The sequence below is a fragment of the Pelmatolapia mariae genome, linkage group LG4, assembly GCF_036321145.2.
Source record: "Pelmatolapia mariae isolate MD_Pm_ZW linkage group LG4, Pm_UMD_F_2, whole genome shotgun sequence".
Classification (NCBI taxonomy): Eukaryota; Metazoa; Chordata; class Actinopteri; order Cichliformes; family Cichlidae; genus Pelmatolapia; species Pelmatolapia mariae.
In genome coordinates, this window is record NC_086230.1 from 24,223,888 (window position 1) to 24,247,880 (window position 23,993).

Below are 23,993 nucleotides of genomic sequence, written 5' to 3' on the forward strand. Positions count from 1 at the left end.
GGAACATTTTTTTGCTTTTGCCATCAGAACGTCATGACAGTGTGACTACATGACACAAAATGACAATGAAGTCTCATTTTTGCACAGATTTGGCCTTTTAAAGGCATGTGGTCTTAAACTTTTGATCAGCTGTAAAACAGCCTCTGTCAACATTGTTTTTAATAAACTGCATGCTCAGAAAAATGTTTTGTCTCACTCCCATTTCTTAATGTTGCATGTTGAAACTCTGCTTGGAACCTTGTTAAGATCCAATCATGCAAAATATGATTGTTTGCCATTTTTCAAGTGGACTTAAACTTTTGACTGTATATGTCTAACTGACCTCCCTATCAGGGCTGGACATAAGCTATGATCACATGAACTCCACTCAATCTGAATTCACTAGATGATTACTTGTTCTGTTGTCACGTTAAATCAGGCAGGTCAACAAAGTTTAATGCCCGATTTGACTGCATCCAGCATTTGCATGCATTCCTGTGAAATAGTGTCTTTGAAACCTAAAGGCTGCAGTGAAATTGGCTGAAATGTTTTGCAATCTTCCCAGTGATGTCATTTGCAGAACCATCTAGCTCAACAACATAAATGAAACACCATTTTAAAACATTGGCTGTAGTCTTAAATTTTTCTCAACAACACCTGGGAAAGTTTAGTGCTGTCTACGACTATTTTTTCTTTCCCCATCTGGCTTAAAAACAAAACAACAGTATCACTAGGTCTGTAGAAAAATGTAAACATTAAAAGAAATATTTAAATCCGAAGACTGAAGATGTCTGGCAAACTAAATGCCACAGGAAAACAATTAGCCTAGTAAAACCAGAATAACAACATGTGGGTAAGTTATCTGGACATCAGAAAGATCATCTTAGATATCCTGTTCTGACTGTCATCATGACACATTTACAATCACTACTGTAAACAGGTGGGTGTTATGTATTTGACAATTTGCCAAAATATCTTCTCCTCTACATGCTAATAAACGAACATTAGTCTCATATTGTCCCATGTAGTTCACACTCAGCATGATCTTTTTTGGATACTGTCAAGAACAATCAGTACAAATGTGTCTACTGAGAACAATATCATTCATGTTTATGTCAAACAGGTAAGTATGTAGATTTCTTTCAGACCTATCTAGTTATTGCATTTTTCCAGGCCTGAGCTTTTTGTCTACAGCCTTACTTATTACTACAAGCGCATTATAATACAATGTTTCTAGGAGATGTTCTGAAAGCATAAATGTCATGTAGATCTCTTGACTCAAAAATGTGGCAGAGAGCAACAAGCCTCATCTCTAGTCTTTTTAAAAGCTCCTTCGTTTCACCTTTCTTGGCATCTCCAATTCACCTATATTGCTCAATTTACCTAATATTGAGCATTTTGTTATTTAATAACCGTGCAGTGATTTGGTTTTTGGCCTGCTGATCATTTGCACTAACAGAAACACAACATGGACTAGGTTTGCGGTCTTTGCAATTTAAAACACCATAAATGCTGTTGACAAAATACTTAGGAAGGAAACCTGTTAAACCTGTTCTGTCTGGTTCCCTTCATGTTTTAGGAAGTAACCAGTAAAATGAACTGAGTAAAACAAAACTTTTTTTTACATGTATTAAACCAAACTTTTCCAACTACATAACCATCTTTAAAACATAAACAACATTAAACAGTTAAATAGTGTTTCCCATAGATTTATATTCAATTTATGGAGGTGAGTATTTGCATATGTGACCAGTGCAAACGGAGGTGCAGTCGCTCTCTTAAGTGAATTATCAGTTCCGTTTACAAGTTTCTACGCCAAAAATAGATGTAAAGTTATTCGTGAAAACTATGTAACTGAACAACATTACAGGCTATATATTCAGTGAGCCCCATCCTGTAGGTGAACTCCAGCTCCACAGTCTTGGACTGTAGTAGTGGTCATTCCGCTCTGCAGCCTCAGTGAGTTTGGTGTTGCAGCACTTGAATCAGTTTTCTACCTATTACAGGTCCTTGTTAGACTGGGGTCTAGCTCATAACAGATATCAAGAGCTGAACATGAACTGTAGTCCATGACAATTGAGTTGGAATCAGTCTAACTGCAGGATGAGATTGCCACAACAGTGTCAAGCAAACCTGCCACTAGGATAAGAGGGCTGAGAGTACCTGGTTATCAGCAACTTAACATTTAAAATATGAGCAAAGGAGATTCTCTACTAGTAAACTGATGAGTTGAGTGCCTGTTCAATGTATTTGCAGAGTAAATATTTATTAAAAAAATATGCTACATCAATTTTTCCCCCATCCTTACTGTTTATAAAGCCAATGACAGCTCTCGCACAATATCTTCATGATGAGTGCCAAGTTTATCATATAAAAATGTAAATAAATACATCACTTTCATCAGTGACTATTTTTTATTGATATCTCTGTGCAGAGGGATTCCACTATTTCTCACAATTATTAAAAGTTGTGGATCAGTCAGTCATGCTTTACACATGCTGTGGTGACACTCTTGTGTTACGCTGTAGACTGGCCAGAGGACACCATGACTTGAGGAACCCCCCGATCAATAGTCTCATTTGTATACATAAACATTCTAGCTTAAAAGTGGGTGACTAGAGTGCAGCATTTGAGGCTGATTCACAAATTTTTAGGCTGACTGCGACTTAAAGGGAACATTAGCCAATTCTCCATTAGTCTACTCAAGGTTTAAGGGTTTTCTATTAGGTCATAGTACCTGGTTAGCCGGGGTTCCAAGCGATCCAAGCTGGTACTAAAATCTTCAGACTGCATGCCACCGATTGGCTGGTCAGTGGTGTCACTCCATGAGTCATGAGAGTGTCTCGTTCACAAAAATCAAAACCGCCATTTTTGAAACCTGGCAACGAGGGAAATGGCTACAAAAAAACAGCGCCATGGTCCCAGAATCTGACGAAAAGCCACAGACTGAGCGGTAGGTATACAGTCGCCTCGACATTCACCTTTTTTGTAGCATTCGTATCACATATTAGAAAGTCACAGGTTGATCAGCAACATTTCTATGATTGACGACCACACACATTAGGTGGTATTCAATTGGGATGGAAAACCAGTCGATCCAAGTAGGTAAATGGAAAAGGGGCTATTGTGCGCAGGTGTACATATGCCTTGTTTTTGTGAGTGCCTTTTACAGCAATTTCTTTTGCCCTCACATGTTTTAATTTGGATGCTACGCACTTCAAATAAATTACATGCAAGACAAAGTTGCAAGATAAAAAAGGGGGGAAAAAACCCTTGATCAGATTTTATTAATATTAAACTGCACAAATATTAGCAAGCACCAATTCACATTCAGTTTGTCTCTAAGAGAAACGTATATAACAAGTTTGAATCACCTGCTGTGATAATTTAACAGTAATATTTGCAGGGCTCCAAAAGTCCCCAACACAGGTCAAGAGGCTTGCTCATGGTTTAGGCCTGGAATAATAGTTGACTTTTGACCTGGACCACAGACTGCTGTGGAATTTTTTTTTTCTTGAGAGGAAGTGGTTCTGGTTACTGGGGTGGGGGTTACAAATCTCAAGTGAGGATATCTAGTCCTACATACAGCATCACCGACTGTCCTACATAGAAGCAAAACACAATATAGCAAGACATCAGTGCTCCCTGTAAAAGTAAGCTATTAATCATTCATGTATAAGGTTAGGGGGGAGGGGGGGGGGGGCTGCCTTGGCACTTACTAAGAGTTAGAATGATGGCTTATGTTGTCTGAAAGCATGAAAATAAATAATTAATTGAACCACACTGACAAAGCCAACAGCACAATTCCCTGCTTACACACCAGCCTTTTCAGCTCCTCTCCAGGGAGGAGCTCCACTCTAATGCTCCTGTCTTGACAGTCGATTTTCAAGTTTGTACTGATTCCACCTGTTTTTATTTCTCGGGTCGTTAACACTCTTGTTGCATACGTCCTTTTATTCCCCCCCTCCTTTCAACTGGTAAGACAAGAAATGTAAGTGTACTTTTGTTTTCGAAACTCAGCTGTATCATGGGTTTAGTCAGTTTCAATTTTAGCCCTTTCCACTAGTGCCTGCTTGGCTTGCCTTGAGTTGACTCAGTTTTTAGGGTTTTTCATTAGGTGGATTTGATACTTGGCTGGGGTTCCAAGCGCTTGGAGTCAAAATGTGACATCAGACTGCATGCCACCAACTGTCCAGTTAGTGGCGTCACTGATGAGTCATTAGAGCGACCCCTTCACAAAAATCAAAACTGATAGTTTTTAAACCTGGCAATGACAGAAATGGGTCTACACAAACCAACATACTGGTCCCCTGACTCTGTTGCTATAAGGACACCAAGCATACAAAGGTGGTACTCGACTGTAATGGAAAACAACCAAAACCAAGAAGAGTAGAGTCAAACTCAGTACGTACAAGTGGAAAAGAGGCACAAATATAGCTGTTATTATTTTTGAAAGCACTGATGTGAAAAACTTTTATAAGGTAACGAGTCATCCATGAATTAAGGGTGTTTCTGATTGTAAATCCCATCTTGCAAGGGCAAATACTTGTCCCAGTGGGCATGCGATCACCACGTGAAATTTACAGGTGCAAACAGGGCTCAGATGGCACCAGACATGCACGCATCAGGCTGTGTACAGCAGCCTCATAGTGAGCAACAAAAAGCCAACTATTAAGAAAAGCACTAGAAGAACTTACAGTAAAATTATGCTTCATTAATAATAGTTAAGAATGAGATTGATTATAGAAATGTATGTATTAATCTCATGGTACACCAGTGGGACAAGAAACATACCAAAATAAACTTGAAACGCTACAGCATATGACAGGAATTTCAATTTCAAGGTGTTGAAGCAAAGAAAAAACAAATTTTGTCAATGTTTCTATGGTAACAATTCAAGACTTCTTGGCCAATGCACTGTATTTTTACTCTTGATACCTCCAAATCCTAGTTTTCGATGACTATCAATTTATCAGTAACCACCCATAACCTGTGCTACTTCAGTTTCATCACATATGAAAGACAAACAAAATTTGTCTTTGTTTACATTTGTTCTATGGAAATTTGAAACACAAGTCATGACTTTTCAATAATTCACTGAAAGGTCACACATATAAAAAAGTTCCCCCTGTGCTGATTACAACCGCTTACGACATGAGTCATAAGCATACAGACTGACTCGAATAGACTAACCATGAGTCAGACACATAACAGGAAAAGGCAAGAATCATGTAGTCTCTTTTAAGTTAAACTTCCAGCTGGTTAGGATAAGCAAGCCAAACCCTGCCAGGAATCAGGAGACACACACGCGCACACACACACAAAACCTTAAACTCTTCCTCTGTACTCCCCCTTCCCCTCTCTCTCTCACGCCAGGAGGTAGGCTTCTGGCTGAAATCTAGATACCAAATACTATTCATAATAAAACTGAAGACATATTTCTAAACAGGATTGAATTGCTGTGTCCCATAAAACTCAAGTCTTTCGAACCACATGATAGTCCCAAGAACCATGACTCCAGGCTGTCCTTAGTGTTTTCTATTATACTTTTTAACCATGTAAACAAATTGATAACATTTTGTAAATATAAGACTATAAAGACCTTCAGTGACTCAACTGAGTTTCTGAAAGAAAAATGTAACATACTCTAAGTAACCAGATAACATTACCTTTTAACAGAGACTGAATGCGCAATTTTTTCCAGAAGTGTATCCAGTATTTGGAAATCCAGTAAATCGTTTGATTTGGCATGCATCTTGTAATCCATTTACGAACTCCTCTAAACAGAAAGAGAAAGCAAAAACCAAAACAGGGCACAGAAGAATTACAGAGAAGTTAGTTTTTCCCTTTGTTCAATCCAAAAAACATAATAGATTTATTCTTCGGGCTCCAGTATGTATCCTAAAATCCCACAGAACACGGTGAGTAATCCGTAGTGTAGTCCAAGTGTAGTTTGAAGGTGGCTGTTCCAGGAAAAAGAGGCCCCAGCCGGGAAAGAGTAGGTCCAGGCGGGAGGACAGGCTGCTGGAAACCTACAGCCGGCAGGCTGTGTTAGCTGTGTGAACCGGTCCTCTCTCTACACCATCCCCCTCTCAACAGTACAACAGCCCAGTTGCCAGAGGCTCTTCGCTCCATTGTGTGTCCTCTCCAGGGCCTCCCCAACTTAAATAGTCACAAACAGCAATCAAGATGTATACAAAACTGAGAGGGGAAGGTGAAAGAGAGGACTGAGCTCTGATAAGATCCAGAAGAAACACTTTTTTCGTCCAGGTCCCGCTCTCACCCTCTCTAACACAGGCAGACCAGCATGCAGTTACTCAACAGTAAAAAAAAAAAAAATGGCTCAACTGCTTCCTCATTCAGCAAGCCTCAGCCCACACACTCCTCCCTCCCTCCCTCTCTCTCTCCCCCTCCCTCTCTCTCTTACTCCTACGTGTTTTTTTCATTTCACCCCTCCCCACTTTCTCCATCAATGGCTTGAGGTCCATGCTCTCTCTCTCTGCCTCCTTCCATTACACCTTTAAGACCCCACCCCCTTCCTGTCTTTTTCTCAGTCCATTTCATCACGCTCCACCCCCATACAATCATTCTCCTTAGAGTAATCTTGTATATGCCTTCCCCCACCAATCTAAGGGCTCACTTATCTGTAGTCCATCATCTCCTCGTCTAGCACACAGACTGATATCATGATGGGACTTTTTTTTTTTGAGGAAAAATAACTATATTGGGCCAGATCTATGAGGCAGATTCTAGTTCCAACTGACTGCTTAAAACAGGAGATAAACTCATGACTAAGTCAAGGCTTGAACTTAAGTACAGGATTGCAATCATCGCCTATAATCTATATTGTTGTGGAAAACTTAAACTGCAAATATTGAGAGTATTACGTAATAATGTTTAGCATTCAAACATTGCATCATTGCAAAAAGTGGGCTGGCTCGCTGAAAAAGCTGTAAGGGTGGAAGTATTGGTGCATTCCATCTGAACTCAGAAGTCGAATTTCTGGCACCCCACTCAAAATTTTCAACCGGAACACCTCAGACTTCTAACTGGGAGATTTAGAGTGGTGATTGTTAAGTCACAGCCCCAACTTTACAATCCAATATGGCGGCAGTGCACAAAAACATCTGTAAAACAGTGAAACATTTCAACTGTGCGGCTGTGCAATTGTGACTCATTAAATGAACCATATGCAGGACACTGCCCAGGCTCTAAATGGGATGGGCATGCTGCCTCAAAATTTTATCACAATATTTAAAGAAAATTTGAAATAATAAAGTAGAAAAAAAAAGCTATGTTTTATGGATTGTAAGCAGCAGGATTTATGAGTTGATGGATTAAGAGCAGCTAGCTTTTTCCCAGTAAAGGTTTGAATGGTGATTACAGGAACAGCGCTGTTGTTTTAGACACTAGAAACACGTTTTCCTTCACTCAACCTGAGCTCAACATCTCACTAATGTTTCCACCTCTTTGCTCTTCACGGTGTGTAAACAGACTCCGACTCCATGTTAAACTATGGCACCGTCATCATGTCTGCTGCTGTTGGGTTATCAGTGTCAGTGAGCTTAATGTTATCAAATGTTTTACTCATACGCTGCTCCTAAATACGCTTCTATTGCAGTCTGTTTTTAGTCGCCAATGTGGCTCGCGTTTCCAACTCTGGTGCGGTATAGAGCCGTGTGTTAAATGAAGCAGCAAAGCAAAGAATTTGTGTCAAGAATTTTTTAATAATCAAATTATTAAAATTACTCGATGAATCATTTGAGCCCTAAACACAGCCCTATCTATGAACATGCTGTAATGGTGTTTTTAAGCACAAAAAATAAATAAATACAATAAAGCAAGCGCTGTGCTATGCTGCAAGTGATGTGTGAGAGCGAATAGCTCTACCTTGCTAAGGACTAAAATAAGGCTTTTTTGACGTGTGTAACTTGAAAGTGGCATCACTGCCAGGTTTTAAAGATGTACAGTTGAACATGTGGATTTACAACTGACCTGGCTAAGCCCCCCCCCCCAAAAAAAACCCCACTAATGAAGTGTAATGCTAACAACATCTATCCTTGGGATCCTTAGTATCATTACTGTTACCTGTCTAAGGTAAAGTAGCATTCCCAAAGACGCATTTTAGGGCAACTGTCTCAAATTGAGTTTGAACCACAGATGTAACCTATGTTGACATAAGCTGCTTGATTTGCAAAATATACAGTGCTGAGGTGCTAATGCTGACCAAACAAGAAAAGAACAAAGAATGTTGTGGAGGAAAGAGAAAAGAAAGCTTAGGTAATGCGGCAAGACGTATCCTCTGTAAAGTCAACGTATGAGCATTTAAGAGGTTAAAACCCTAGACATGCACTTTTTTTCTAATTAATCTGATGGCATCTTAAAGTATCAGCTTAGTGTCTGAATCTGTGTTCTAGTCACTTTCCATTAGAAGCTGGAAATCTTCCTAACTGATCTGACCTAATATCATTTCACAAGCCTGAACACATACAGTTATATTAAAAGATAAGCGGACAAAATTATTGTGCACGTGCATGAACTGTTCAGCTTAGTAAAGCATGCATCACACAGCAAAAATGTGTGTCTAACACAATGACACTTTATCATACTAATTTTGTTTTTAATTTGGACTAAGATTATATGCTCATCTACACATTTTTATAATTCACAATCAAGAAGAGAACCCTAGTTTTCCAAAACTCGACTAGGTGCTGTAAACAACTCTTTCAGTATTGCTGAAGCAAATGCACATTCACACTATTGATATTTGATATTAGTGACAACAGTTAAACTTCACCAGTTCATATTGACAATGGCTGTCACAGATGCAAGTGTGACTAATATTGCAAACATACTGTGACACTCTTAAATCAGTGACCTGGGTATGTCTGATTTCAGCTGTTAGGAGAACTGGGGTTACGTGGTCTATGTCTAATTGACAGTGTCGTGTGACCTTAACAGACTGGTGAAGCAAACAATGTTAGGTATCCAATGTCTGTTACACTGTGTGATCATGGGATCACCGGCATGGCAGTGAGTGTACAATAGTGAGTTTGAAAAAGCAGTGCAAAAAGTTGACTTCCCAGGTCTGTATAGTGCACATGCAATGAAAATAAACTGCAATAAATTATTTTGCATACATAGCACTCATGTGACAGCTTTGCAAGATGCTTTTTTTTTTGTTAAGCAATGGCATGCTGTAATGCCGCAGAGTAGTTGTAGTCTGTTGTGATAACAAATTGTTATCATATCAATGTAATTAATCTTAAATTCCACATCAATTCCCACAGTTCCTTTGTGTTTGCTGCCAGTCCACTGGTAGATGTATGTGCAGACGGCTCAGAGAATCTAATGGAATTTCGAAGCGGTATTTTCATACTGAAAAAAATTGAGTGATATTTTAAACACTTAAAAGAGAACGGAAGAAAACAAGGCCATCAGGATGAAAGACACATACAACCTGCACCAACTGTCTGACTAGAAAGGAACAGTTTATAAGTACAGTGTGGCGCCTCTTTTATTTTGTCAATACTGCTCAGAAGCAGCGAAACAGGGCAAATCTAGCAATTCTTATGTCGGGGGAAACAAGATATTTAAAAGAGATAATGTTAATAAACACCCAGGGATGCAATCATCTTTAAACAACAACCAGAGCGTGCTGGCACTATCGCCCACTCACTAAAGACCGTAGTGGCCAGAGCTTTCTTCCTTCCTTTTTTCCTTCTGTTACTCTATTAACAAAGTGGTGGATGTCAGCTAGAGCGGGTCCTTCAAGAATGGCAGCAGCTGAAAATGCTCGTCAGGACCACCTTTAAGGACAAGTCCTAACTAGGGCTGTGGTAGGCAACCCTCACCAAAGAGCCATACTGTTCAGAGTTGGAGGTGCGTGGACAGAATTTGACATTCAATATTTACAAAGCCATGTCTATGCTATGTAAAAAATAATTGCCTCCTTATATTTCAGAACATCCCACAATTGGTTGAAATACTGCTTGTACTGCCCATCTCCTTTGCTCAGTGTGAGTGAGGATTTTCTGCACAAAAACGTATTAAGAACACCACTCACAGCAGCCTTCATGTGTCTACTACAGAAGATATGATCAGAATCAACAGGGAAGGCTGCCCATTTGAAGAATCCTGGCCAAACAGCAGAAACAAAGGTTGTCCCCTTCTGAGAGGACATGGAAGCCTCGATTAAAGCAGTGGCCAGCAGATGTGCTGGTGGTGTAACATTCCACTCAGACATACAGACACACATAATTATAGATGTGTTGTATACAGACACATACATCTCTCTAAAACATACATATACACACATGCAGTATGACACAAACTTCTCAACACATACTCACATACCTATGTATTACACATACACACTAATACAAGCTATTCTGTTTGCATTTTCACTAACAAATAAACATGTTTGTCTGAAAATATTTTTGTTATTGTGTGTTCATTGTATGCATTACTGTCGTTTGTCAGTGTGTTTAAGTAATGAACTGCACTGTTTTTGGTTTTTAGAGATTCTAACAGACATTTCATTTTTGTGCTGCAACTTTTTGGTCTGTGCTACATGGAACTGGCAAACCTCTGTAACACCAGTGTTATAAGCTAACAAAGTTAAGCTAAAGCCCTGCAGTTTGCTGGTTTTAGTGTTCAGGCTTGTCAATTTGCAGCTGTGGTAGCTGTCAATCAATTGTCATTCAGCTTTCTTAAGTCTCTCTGCAAGCAGTCAGACAAACTCTGACTCTACCATCCACTACAGAACTACAGCTGGTGACTACAATTCTTCTGTTTCTGAGAGCTGGAGGCCGCTCCAAGAACCTGGAACAGGTGGCAAACTTCAAAAAGTGCTGGGAAGCAACTCTTCACATGCATGGGACACATTGAGAACGCATTCTCAACATTTCATGGCTTTATGCTTTTCCTTAAAGCATTTAAAAAAAAGGCATCCTAGAATTTCAGTCTCCAATTCACCATATACCACCACATATATAATTTTGTACCAATACATAATATAATACAATATATTATATAATTTTAAGCAAGTTGACATCTCTCTTAAAATATCATGTTCATGAAAAGGTAGGCACTTTAAAAACGGTCAGATGTCAAAACATGAAAACAAGTAAAGAGCCACACTGTGCAAGGTATACTTGTCAAGTGACTTGTGAGTGCAATGCACGATGCTTATTTTTGCTAAATAAAACAAGCAGCATCACTTTCGTGCAACAGCCAAACAATGATGCTGTTCTCACAGACTCACTTCCCAGTCCATGTGCCATATGCACCATTCCCAGTTACAATACAGCAGCTGCTAGAGTGACAAAGCTCCAATCTATACCAAATACAGAGAAGGCCAAACCAACGGCTATGACATTGGAAGGGTGGGGGAGATCATATTCAGTCACAGCAAAGAAGGAAGGGAGGGAGGGGGATGATAGCAGAAAGAAGGGGGATGCAAAAGAATTGCATTTAGACTGGGGGGCTGGGTCAGAAGAAGAGGTTGTAGCACACATAGATTCTGCATGAACGTCTGAGAGTGCTTCCATTAATCATCAGAGTATTGGAGTAGCCAAAATCTACAGGGTGCAAAATAAGAGAACACATGGAACAGGCAATTTGCCAACTTTTACACTGAGTTATGTGTGTGTGGGGGGTGGGGGTTAATTACAATTTCAAGAACAAAAAACTTAAAAAGATAGTGAAATGGGTACCAGGTAGTAACAATTAATTCGGAGTTACTTAATCTAACAAATATTTCATCTGTAGTAAAATGTTGCATTTTATACCAAAATGGCATCTTCAGACATCATCATTTAACAGTCTAGCTACAACAATATTTCTAGCACAGTATATACATTTAACTGTACTATATATGCTTGCATATTGTTTAGAATATTGCGAAGACTATCGACATGAGATGTACTAGGGCTGTTCGATATAACGATATATATCGGATGACAATATAAAAACATCTATCGTTTCATTTTACGCTATCGTTTGTTTCGTGGTGTCGCAAAATAAACTGTTTACGGCAATATTTTTTTCATCATTTTGATGGTCACTGTAGTGGCTATATTAATTTCTTAAAGTTCTCTCTTTCTCTTATATTTAAAATAACCACACTACGGACGGGCAAGCGCCTGTTTTTATGCGTTGTCGTTAGCAACAACGACGGTAAAACTATTGCGCGTCCATTTGTGTATTTTCCACATAAACCTTTCACAATAAAGCTCAAGATCCTGTTGAGACTTTTCAAAATAAACTGAATCACGTGAAAGATTATGCAGAGTATTTACGGATGAGAAGCAAAAAAGAGCCGTCAGGTGCTAAAAAATAAACCTTAGACTCAAATGTTAGAACAGGCTTTTCCCCACAGCATGCTGTGTAAGAAATACTCACAAAGAAAACGGCGGCCGTTACAACTTATGTCTAAAAATGTATAGTTTCATGCATCGGTTAAAACACTCGACTCCAGGTACACGACGCCCAGCTGGAAACACGTCACGCAAGTCGAGCTGCCCGAGATTCACAGAATTTACAGAAAATGTTAATTTTTTGTGATTTATATCGTTATCGGGACGATAGATGTCTTATATCGGAATATGAGATTTTGGTCATATCGCACAGCCCTAAGATGTACCAATTTATAGTGGGTGGGTGGGGTAAGAATAAATAAAAAAAAAATAATTAAAATCAGTATCAGTTCAGAATTTCATTGCATGTCATCCCAGCTAGCTGATCATCTATAATTTTTGGCAAGAATAGGTAATTCCAATATAAAGCTACTTTATATATCATATTTCATCTGTTATTTTGTACTGCTACTCAGTTTCATAAGCAAATTTATCCCTGACTTTAACAAAGTATGTAAGCGATCACTCAAAGAACAAGCCATACTGTTCACACTTAAGAAATATGCTAAATTTAATCTGCCTTATTATATTTTCATCTCATTTCATCTTCATTTCATTACCAACACTTGTGACATAAATGTTTCAGGGTACACACACAGACTCACACCTCTGTCCTCTCTGAAAAGCATTTACGTGTATCTTTTTATCTTGTTTGTATTTACCAATTGAGGTGATATGCATCTATGTAAAGGCACTGATGTTTTCATATGAACAACACACAGACTCTGATATGAGAAACTGTATTCCGTTACAGTTACCGTTTAAAAAGGTGGTATTCAGAATACAGTTACTTTGTTGAAATAAATGGATTACACAGCGGTCTTTTCCTGTTTCATATGTTAGGCTATGCCCTCTCTATTTTTGGTAATTCCACACCAGTGGAAACAAAACAAACAAAACACGCATTAAGAGGCTCTAATGCCTGTGTCTCAATCTCGCGGCCCATGTCACCTCTACTTGCAGATCACATAATAACGTGACGAAATATTTTTCAAAATGATTGTTCTAAAAATCATTTAATATGAAGGCAATAGGCAGAGTGTAACAGGCATAGCCTTAAAGAATGTAGTCTCATGGGCAGTTTAGCCCAGTTTTAAGTAAGCTATTAAGACTGAACTGTACACTGTGTTCATGTTTTCCTCCAAAACAATAAGTTCCGTTGGAGCAGCCTTTCAACACCTCTTTCTGTCTCTCGCTAGCAAAGTTGACCCAGACAATAAAGTAAAGCTAGTTTTCGGTTACGAGCCCGACACAGAACCCAACGTATTAGCCAGAGGTCCCTTTAATACGGTTCGGAGCCGCGGACCTGTTTTATATACGCACAGAATAGTTTTCTATACGAGATTGCTGCAAAAAGTGCAGCCTTACCTAATGTCCACCCTACTGTTACTCATTTATATTAAGATTTTAAAATGTAGTTGGTATTGGTATGGCGAGTATTCTTCAGTAATAGTAATAAATCACACATCAATAGTAGATTCATGTAGTTGTAAAAAGCTTGATAATATATTAAGTAATCCAAAGTATTCAGAGTTTTCTGGGTTTGTAACGGAATACGTTACAAAATACATTTTGGGGCATGTATTCTGTAATCTGTAGTGGAATACATTTTAAAAGTAACCTTCCCAACACTGGTTGTGATGCAGTAGTTGGGCACTTTCATTCTACTTTGTTTCACTCTATGGTAGAACCCTATTTCCAAGTTGAAAGAAACTGGTAAAAAACAAACAAATATACACTTATGCCTTGATTGACTACACCCATGTCACTCAAAGTTACCTTCATGCTGGCAAATTAGATAGTTCAAAATAGGAGCGTTAAAATACACTAAAATATATGTCCTAAAAACTACAATGTCTCCATTTCACTGCCTTATTTATTTTAACATGAAAATGTTCCTTAGGTCCTCGAAGCCCAAAGTGTCAATGGTAGGCATAACTACTGTTCTGTTATTAATTTACACCAGGAACTGGAAAAAAAACATCAGACTTATGGAAAAGTATAGGTATTGATAAATAATTTCAGCACTGAAATCCCAACAATACCCATTCTTGGCTGCAGTGAAATACTTGATGACATTCTGCCAGAGAACAATGCAATATATACTATATACTTCCTAATATCTTCTGTAGCAAAAAAAAGCTTTCTCAACTATGAAATAAAGAATCCAGATTAAATAATCTAATAACCTCACTATCATCAGACATATATCAATTTAGCCTTGACATGTAAGTTTTATCAAAAAGACTGCATTTGAAAAATGGAGGGCACTTAAAGAAGGTCTAAAAAATAGAAAGCCTGACTGATGCTAGAGACTACTACTTTCTTTTTCAATTTTGTTTAATTTAATGTTTTGTTTTTACTGTCTCTGCATATCATGCCCTTATCCAAGCAAAATGTTATTTCAGCCCGGTAAACATACACCCCTTGCAATAATAAATTTTTACCCCAAAGTAAGATCATGTTTTTCTTATCTCTACCCTACAGATTATAGATTTTTACAGTTAATAGAAAATAATTAAAAAATGTTTTGATAGATATCATGCCAACACTTTCTTCTTCAACTTTAGGTTTCAATCTTACAGCATAGAGAATAACGCAATGGAAAACTTTCAAGCAAAAATTTAATACTGGTTGGTCTGAATAAAGCAGCATTAACAACAATGTATCAAATACGTTCATAGTAAAAGGTGGAGCATAGCAGGAATTATCACTACAATCTGCCACGGCCAACAGTTGTGCATTGATGTAAGCTTATGTTTAGCTACCACGCTCTCATAGTGTTGATAGCTACATAACAGTAGACTGTTATTTTCCCCAAACAAGCCAACACTACTAAACCACAAGGGCAGACATGATGCAGTCAGGATCTGGCATAATAAAAATGACAATACATAATAAAAAAACGAAAATAATAAAAACTAAAGAAAGGATAAATTAAGGCAACAGATAGAAATACTCCCTAAAACTTTAACCAAATAAAAATTGCTCTGACCCCAGAAAGTTGACTCTGTTCATCTGGAAGTAGCACTTTCAGCAGGAGAAATGTCTCGTCACACCTCCAAGTGACTTCTTCAGTATCAGCTGTCTGTGGAATTCTCAACCTTTTAAACTGTACATCTGCATAATGCCCGAAACTACCACCGTTGCCTAACAATGGGCCGTGAGCTCAGTTTCATGATCGTTAATATGCAAATTGTCATGACCACTGATCAATGGTCATGAGTACCATTCACAGAGTTGTAGAATGGCCACAATCACAGCATTGTAAGATGGTGAAAGATGGCCCCCTCCTCAGTTCAGAGACACTCTCTCTTTTTTCACATAAATGGCATCCTTGACTCCTCACTCAAATTAGGATTCCTCACTGTCCAGGATGTGCACATCAATCATTGGATGGATCAACATCAATATTGAAAAAGTGACCACTGGAGTGCAGATGTAAACAGACTGCAGAGTCCTGGCCTGATGAGGTAGTTCTGTGTTGTGCTTAGCCAGAGGGTGATTGGTTTCTCTGATAAATAACTCATTGTAATGTCCATGGCACTTAACAACATACACTATATTACTCTTTGTTGGGGGAACTAAATCTTGGGGTCTACCAATTTTTGGCGTAGCACAATTTGGTGTTTGAAAACAACAGTGACAGTGTTTTGAGAAAATGTGTCTCACCTGTTCTGATATTAAGGGATTAGTGAAGGTTTTCATTTAGAAATTGGTTGTCCTTTTCTCTTGTATCACTTTGACCATATTTAAGGTACTTTCCAACTTTTGACAAATATCCAGCTAGGGTAACCACATTTACTCAGGGCTTTTTGTTATGATGTTCTTCTGTGGCATGTCTGTGTCTGTGGGGATGGTGTTAGCTCTGTGTTGTAGTGCCCTAGTGATATCTAGTTTTTGCTCCAGTGGATGATTAGAGTCAAACCTTAGTGATCCCTATGCAGTGGTTTACTGTTACACACTGACTGTGAAATTGAAGAAAGCTAACCTTTTATTTTTCATATCCTCCTGGGTGAACTTGCTGTGTTTGTCCACCAAGTTAATGTGATCACTGAGATTTGATTTGCACCCAGGTGTCCTAAGGGTACGTCGTTCACAATCACAGAATCCAGTGATTGCAGCCAACTCTCTGTGAATGGTACTCATGGCCACTAATCAACAGTCATGACAATTTGCATTTTAAAGATCATGAAACTGAGCTCACAGCCCATTGTTAAGCAATAGTGCTAGTTCTGGTTATAATGTAAATGTACTGTTTAAAATGCTGGGGAAACCTGCAGTCACTGAGACTGAAGAATTTACTTGGACCAGAGACAAAACATTTCTCCTACTCCAAACGCTACATTCAGATGACCATATTCAACTTTGGGATTCTTTATCTGAATGATTAACCGTGCACTAAGGCAAATTCCTCTGACATGCAATAAAACAATGAATAAACATCTCAAAATTGAATGGGTAACACAAAGGTAAACCTCAAAGCAAAAAACACCAGTTGTCAAAAAACAACATAAATTATTAATACTGTGTATTTCACCCCAAGATGTCACAATGTAATAAACTGATTAAACCAAAACGATCAAGTTGTAAGCTATTAAGACTACTGTCAGTGATTCAAACTTAATAAATAAAGGAAATACATTCACAACCAGTAGGATACATTTTGTTTGCTTGTTCATTTGTTCTCAGACCACACGGTTTTTCATCTAGGGGTCACTCACAACTAGGCCAAGGATGTTGTTACCATGGCAACTAAACCAGAAAGAACAGGAACAAAAAAGGTGCAAGAAAAGTATGTTCAGCTCTAGGAATCCCTCAGATATACTGCCTACCCGATTACTCAAAGGACTTTGACCCAGTCTTTCTTCGCTAATTTATGGTGCAGATGATGAGTTTAGACAAGGAAAACTAATTAGGAGTAATGTGATCAATAGTTCAGCCCCGTGAGCTTGTTTGACTTGCTCATTGCTCAGTAACTAGCCTTTGACCCAGCTAGTCCTATTTATTTACACACACAGTGTACACACATGAGAACATCCCTTAAATTCAGGTGAATAATTTATCACCTCAGTGGTGATAAGTTAATCACAAAAATCCAAATCCAACCACGGCTTTTAAAGTATAACAATACATAAAACAACAACCTAAAAAATATTGCTCAAAGAAAATGAAAAGAAAGTAATAACCAGTAAATGTTATGCTAAAGCTTTAAAATGCTGTATGACTTCATGATTACTCGCCTCTAGGGAAAGAAGCTTGTACCAATAGTAATTTTTAGATTATTACCCCGTGCATGGTCACACACTTGCACCCCAAAATACTACAAAGATTGAAAGACTGAAAAATAAACTCCCAAGTTTCGTATCTGCAAAGCCTTAGAATGATTAGCTAAGTAACGGGCCTCAGCATGAGCAATCTCTAGAAGAAACCAGTCGGATGAATGCCCATGCTCTGTGTCTATAATGCTCAAACACATCTGTCTGGAATGGCAACAATTACCAGATGTGGTGAATAAAACGAAAAACTGCACAGTAATGACTGCTGGCGAGCAACAATCGTCGAGGAGCCAAGATCTTAACGTTAGGCCACAGGGCATAGATTACTGCCTGGGTTTCGTAATGGACGTCGGTACCATGCACAGCACAGCAGAACAGAAAACAAGACGAAGACGAAGGCGTTTGATTTCCGAAATTATGACAGCACCGCTTTGGAAAATGCACATAAGGGTTGTGTTTTTTTGTTACACGCTCAACTGACTGCATTCCCAGCAAAAAAAAAAAGCTCCAGTGTGCGCCATCATCACCGTGACGGCGTCACCGTCTCCCACAACACAAGACAGTCGACGAGCAAACTAGCAATAGATGCCAAACATGATGATCGCATCATCACTTATTTAACTATTTTAGCGTAGTTGTGGCTAACATTGGGTGAGACAGACAATGAGTGTCATGTACACACACATTGTAGGTGCGGTTATTGTGTCTTTTGATCCACAACCACCAACTAGCTTTAGCTAACAAGCTAGCTACCAAAAACAGGCCGCCGTGCAAGAGAATGGTCTCAGTGGGCGCCGGTCATCAGTGCGCTCCCTTAGGCCTTTCCACCGCTGTTACCGTTTCTTTTGCAGGTTATTCATTCGGTTTACACAGACAACATGACTGGCACAACAACGTTTTAAACAAGAGCATTTACCTGTGTTTCTCAGGTTGCTAGGGCGCGCGGGATCTTTCTTTCCGAGGAACCTGAACACCTCTCGTTGTTGATGACGTCACGCGTAGGTCTTTAGATGAGGACGTAAAGAGCGCGTCACAAATATCACGGACTGCAACTTCAGCGTCAAATGAGGAGCTCTCGTCTGTGTCGCCTCCTTACCCTGTGCAGATGGCATTCCTAACGTTTGTTTTTCCGGCAAGTAAGTTGCCAGAAAACTTATTGTCCAATACAGCAACAGTCTGTTATTATATTGACTTAAACAAACAAAAAGATCTTTCTAACAAAGTTAGAAATAGGGAGATTGGTCAAAGTTAATTCAAAGTCTCATTTAAGCGGATCCATAGATGTTGTCCAGTTAACAATTTCTTTCAAAAATTAAAGAATGAAAATCTCGTGAAACGTGTTCCTTGGTCTTGTTATTTTTACACAAGGGTTCTGGAAAGGTGTATAATGTTTTTTTTTTTTTAATGTTTGATAACGTATTCTCTTTTCTACAGTAATTTTATATTTGCCCGCTATGATTACTGTGACAAAAATGTTGCTGATTTTTATATTGTTAATCTTGCATTACCTCTTGATTTGTTCCACACTGACAAAAGAAGATTTTCAATTTTTTTAAATTACTATTATTGATATTTTATTATCTGGATCTAACTCAGTTATTTGTTTGTATGTTTTTGCATCATTTCATTACCTTTCTTGGTTACTTAAAAGTTTAAAAAGCGGCAACTTTGCATTCAAGTGAAGGGATGAAACTGTAATTAAATGTTACTGAAATATTTCTTCTATTTATTTCCTCCTTCTGTAACTGTGATCGATTTGTATGTATTTACAACACATAGCTATTCTGTTACCTTTCTCAGTTTCTTCAAGGTTCGAAGTAAAGCTTGGGGGAAAAGAAGGCATCAACTGAGTCTTTGCATTTGAAGGAATATATTGGTGAGTTTAGACACTTTTCAGGGGTGCTCAAGCATTTAAAAGGGTCTCTGTCTCCCTCATTTTGTATGAGAAACTTTTCTCATACAAAATGAGCAAAAATGAGCAAAAAAAATAAACAGGTAAGAGTATAAGTAAGGCAGCACGGTGGAGCAGTGATTAGCGCTGTTGCCTGACAAGAAGGTCCTGAGTTTGATTGTATCATCAGGCCAGGGCCTTTCTGTATGGAGTTTGCATGTTTTCCCTGTGTTTGCGTGGGTTCTCTCCGGGTACTCAGGCTTCCCACATTCCAAAGACATGCAGTTAGTGGGGTTAGGTTAATTGGTAATTCTAAATTGTCCATAGGTGTGAATGGTTGTCTGTGTTAGCCCTGTGGCAGACTGGCGACCTGTCCGGGGTGTACCGTCCCCCTCCCCCTATGGTAGCTGGGACAGGTGATGAAGGAATACATCGCGTTAAGGACTGAAGCTATAATAAACATAACTATACCATAACCATAACTATACCAAAGTATGGTGCTTAGCGTGCACTCGTTGGTTCTGAAATTACTTAAAAGCTGATATCAAAGTTACAGAATTGCAGTCACCATTCAGGTCGGACCAATTAAAGTTATCTGAAATATCTGCTTGCAAATATTACTCAGAAGGGACCGATCAACTACATTTGGACAGAATCGGTGGTTTTGGAGCCCCTCTGTGGACAACCTCGGTTTATAATGTCATAATCCAAAAATTAGTGCGATGTAAAAGTGTTTGTCTGAAACAAATTTTATTTGATCGAGGAGCCAAAATGTGTACTGTGTAGTATATTACAGCAGATTTAGTGACACATTCAATTGTTATCTATTAAAAATCTTTTCTCACAACCACCAACGCATGCGCCATAGTTTTCTTGCGCTAGACGTTATAGAAACCCGGAAGTAGTTTGAAGGTCTTTGCTTATAGTAGGAGTTTGGATAAGGTCGCTTGTCCATATTCACTGTGAAAATGGGTGTTAAAATAGAGGTATTTCGAGTAAGTATTTATTTTATACTAAGGCCGTGGACATGTGTATTTTCCCTACATTCTGAGACCGTGAGACTTTCTAGGGTTTAGTTTTCGCTCTAGTTAGCCGTTTTCATTATGCTAGCAGAGGTACAGTTTTCTACTCTATGTTAAAAACCGATGTGTGTAATTTGTTTTGCACAGATGATGCTGTATCTCTCCTTTCCTGTGACCATGTTTTGGATCTCAAATCAAGCAGAGTACTTTGAAGAGTATATAGTGAAGAGAAAGGTTAGAAATTTATTTTATGTCATGTGTGTCGGTCTTCTCTAGATTATTATTCTTGTAGTAACAATTTTTGCATCTTTCTCTGTGCCATGTTGTCTATTTTTGTGGTATGCAGAGGGAAATCTTCCCCCCCGACGAGGAATCGCAGGTAAGAAAAATGCACACAAGTTAGTTGCGATCAACACAAATCAAGGGTTGTATTTTTCTTATCTGCATTGAGTACCTTTAGGAATCACTCACAGTGCAGGCTGGAAAAAACTACGTTAATTGTTGAATTTAGTAACTTGTAGAACCTCAGTGGCGAAATAAACCCAGCTTCTATCGATGTCCGTGCGTATTTTGCTGTGTCTCTGCGGGTTTTTTCACTTCTGTAAGGTTTGTATGTTATGATCTTTGCACAAGACCCACTGTTAGAATTAACTGGAATCTAGAATTTGTATGGAGTGTGTATTGGCTGGCAAATGCCCTCTTCTTAAGGAAGGCTTTGTAGTCTTTCCCAGCTTTGTGTATCTGTAAAGTTTTTTCTAGGACCCTGTGAAAAGTTTTATCGAGTCACACCAACCAGTCCTTCTCGAGAAGGGAAAGGCTTTGTCAGTAATTAGACTTTGTGTTTTTATTTATAGGAAGGAGTATCTCAATAACGCCATAAACACATGTACTCTAGCACAGACATTCAAATATTTTATTTCCAGCATGGACTAATGATGACTCGATGTGTTTAATAAAGACATGAAATGTGTTTCTCTTCCTAGTCAAATCTGTATTCATCAATAGTTGTGACTTAGATGAAGAGCAAACAAAATAATTTTGGGCATTGTTTAAAATCTAAATAAAATCGAATAGAATAATTTGCAGATTTCAAAACCATATTTTATTTACAGTAGAACATAGAAAACTGTCAAATGTTTAAACTGAAATGTTTTACTGTTTCATGAAAAATATTAGCTTATTTTGAATTTAATGGCAGCAACATGTCTCAAAAAAGTTGTGAGGGGAAAAAGTAAGTGGTAATAAAAAGAAGCAGGTGGAGGAACATTTTGCAATCAGTTTGGTAAATTGGCAAAAGGTGAATAACATTGCTGTGTGTAAACATAAAAAAAGACATTTTAACAAAGGAGGTAAAGACGGGCAGAGTTTCACTAATCTTCAAAAAACTGCATTTAAAATTTGTGGATCAATAATGTTGAAATAATCTTCCTTAATTTAGAATTGAAAAGACTTTGTCATATTTAGTGCATAATATCACCAAAAGAGTCTAAGAATCTGGAGAAATCTCTGTGAACAAGGGACATGGGTGGAAATCAGTCTTGGATGCTCATGATCTCTAGGCCATGAAGTGGGACTATATTAAAAATAGGGAGGATTCTGTCATGAAAATTGCTGCAAAGGCTCATGAATACAGTTCACCACGCCATTAATAATTGCATGTTAAAGTGCTATATTGCAAAGAAGAAGCAACTTGATCCAGAAATACTGCTGTCTTCTCTGAGTCAATCCTTATTTAAAATGAACTTGAGCAAAGTGGAAAACTGTTATGTGGTGGAACAAATTGAAATTTGAAATTCTTTTTTGGAAAACATGGACACAGTGTTCTTTGTTATTAGGAGGAGAGGAGCTATCCAACTTTTTATCACTGCTCGGTTCAAAAACCTTTATCTCTAATGGTTCAGGGGTGCATTAATGAAAACATTTGGCACGGCATCAACCAAAAACATATGACAGACAGGACTGTTGAGCAGCTAGAATCCTATATCATCCCATAACATAACAGTCCTCTCCAAAATTTGAACACCTATTGTCCTCAGTTCCCATATGTTTATGGACTGTTCATAAAAGAATAGGGGAGTTGTAAATTTTGATTTGTCTGTCAATAGCTCAATGTCTTTGACCTGTTCAAAAAGAACAGTATTTTCATAAAGACTGCTGAGTTACTGCTAAACAGCACATTATTTGATTATGGTTGTTCTATATATCTGTTTTCAGAGAAAAGAGTTGGAGGACTTCAAAGAGCGAATGCGTGTTCGTAAGGAGCAGCGGCTATTAAAAAATATTCCTCTGGAATCTGAGAACTGAACATTACATGTTGAAGAAAATGATTTTCCACCTTTTACCAATGATACCAACTGTCTGGCAGTGATTTTGAGGCCCAAGGAAAAAAGTTGGACTGGAGTATGCCCATTTCATGTTGGAAATCTCTGCTAGATTAACTCTTCCCAAAGATGTGCTGGGTAATAATTATTTATGCCTAATAAGTTTATTGTGCTTTCATTTGTGTGCAACTTTTTTTTCCACATGGTTTTTCAAATGGTACAATTGTTTTCTTAGCTGTTGTTGTTACATTGCCTTAAAATAAATACTGAGCTGTACATCAGATTGAATCTAGTTTATTATGATCTATTTGCAAGGTGCAGTGCCTACAATGTTTTCACCTTGTCCTATTACTTATATTGTAGTGTATTGCAGCATTGTATTCTAGGTAATGGTGCTTCAGATTAACAGAAATAAATACTAACTATAAATCAGTTCTCCACAAACTCCTCTAAACTGACCACAAAGACATTTGTTGTATATTGAAGTATTCCTCATCTTTAAAATAATTAACAGAATAAATCAATTGTTTTCCAGTTAGCAAAACTTGATGTGCTTTCTGTTTGAATGAATGATGCTAGTTGGGGATTTTTGATAATGATGATTAAGTTATGTCATATTTTGTAAGCGCATTTTCCATGTATCACTGTGGGGAAGAATTTGCTTGATTATTTGATTATTCATATACTTAGCAAACCATATAATTGTGTTTTTTTGTTATGTTTTATTTATTAAAACAAAAGCTTTTATTTACTGAATGGACGACAGTGATGTCATATGAAAGTGCATCTCATATTATGCAAAAGTTAGGACATGTTTTAAACAAAATCACACTAATAATGGCTAATAACTGCTTCCTTTGTAACACTTAGAGTTTGTACACCTTCAGTAAAGGCTTGATACTCTACTAAACCATATCTCCTTAAATGAATGTTTCTGTGCTGCCCAACTTTTCATTACTACTTGTTTTAAGAGGTGAGACTTGTTCCCACATCCTGAAGATTTTAAATCATTAATCATTTTGAAGGAGTCGTACCAAATGGAAATAGAATCTTCTAAGTATAAATATTTACATCTGAGAGAG

General features: G+C 38.1%; 2 protein-coding genes across 4 annotated transcripts in view; one reads left to right on the forward strand and one right to left on the reverse strand.

Moving 5' to 3' along the window:
- The window catches only part of brd4 (bromodomain containing 4), a 34,026-nt gene extending 15,313 nt beyond the window's left edge, over window positions 1-18,713 (reverse strand). Inside the window, exons 1-2 of one of the 3 annotated variants that reach the window (XM_063472033.1) lie at window positions 18,594-18,658; window positions 5,649-5,758 (exon numbers count right to left, since the gene is read on the reverse strand). In XM_063472033.1, coding sequence (XP_063328103.1) covers window positions 5,649-5,746 — 98 coding nt within the window. In that variant the 5' untranslated portion in view covers window positions 5,747-5,758; window positions 18,594-18,658. Of the gene's footprint in view, window positions 1-5,648; window positions 5,759-18,593 lie in introns of all 3 variants that reach the window. The other 2 variants (XM_063472032.1, XM_063472034.1) reach the window with 2 other exon arrangements.
- A 1,743-nt stretch (window positions 18,714-20,456) lies between these two features.
- LOC134626346 (protein PET100 homolog, mitochondrial) lies at window positions 20,457-23,775 on the forward strand. The gene is made up of 4 exons (XM_063472081.1): window positions 20,457-20,563; window positions 20,738-20,824; window positions 20,937-20,969; window positions 22,805-23,775. The coding sequence occupies exons 1-4, from the start codon at window positions 20,537-20,539 to the stop codon at window positions 22,892-22,894; spliced, it is 237 nt and encodes a 78-aa protein (XP_063328151.1). The 5' UTR covers window positions 20,457-20,536; the 3' UTR covers window positions 22,895-23,775.
- The last annotated feature ends 218 nt before the right edge of the window (window positions 23,776-23,993 follow it).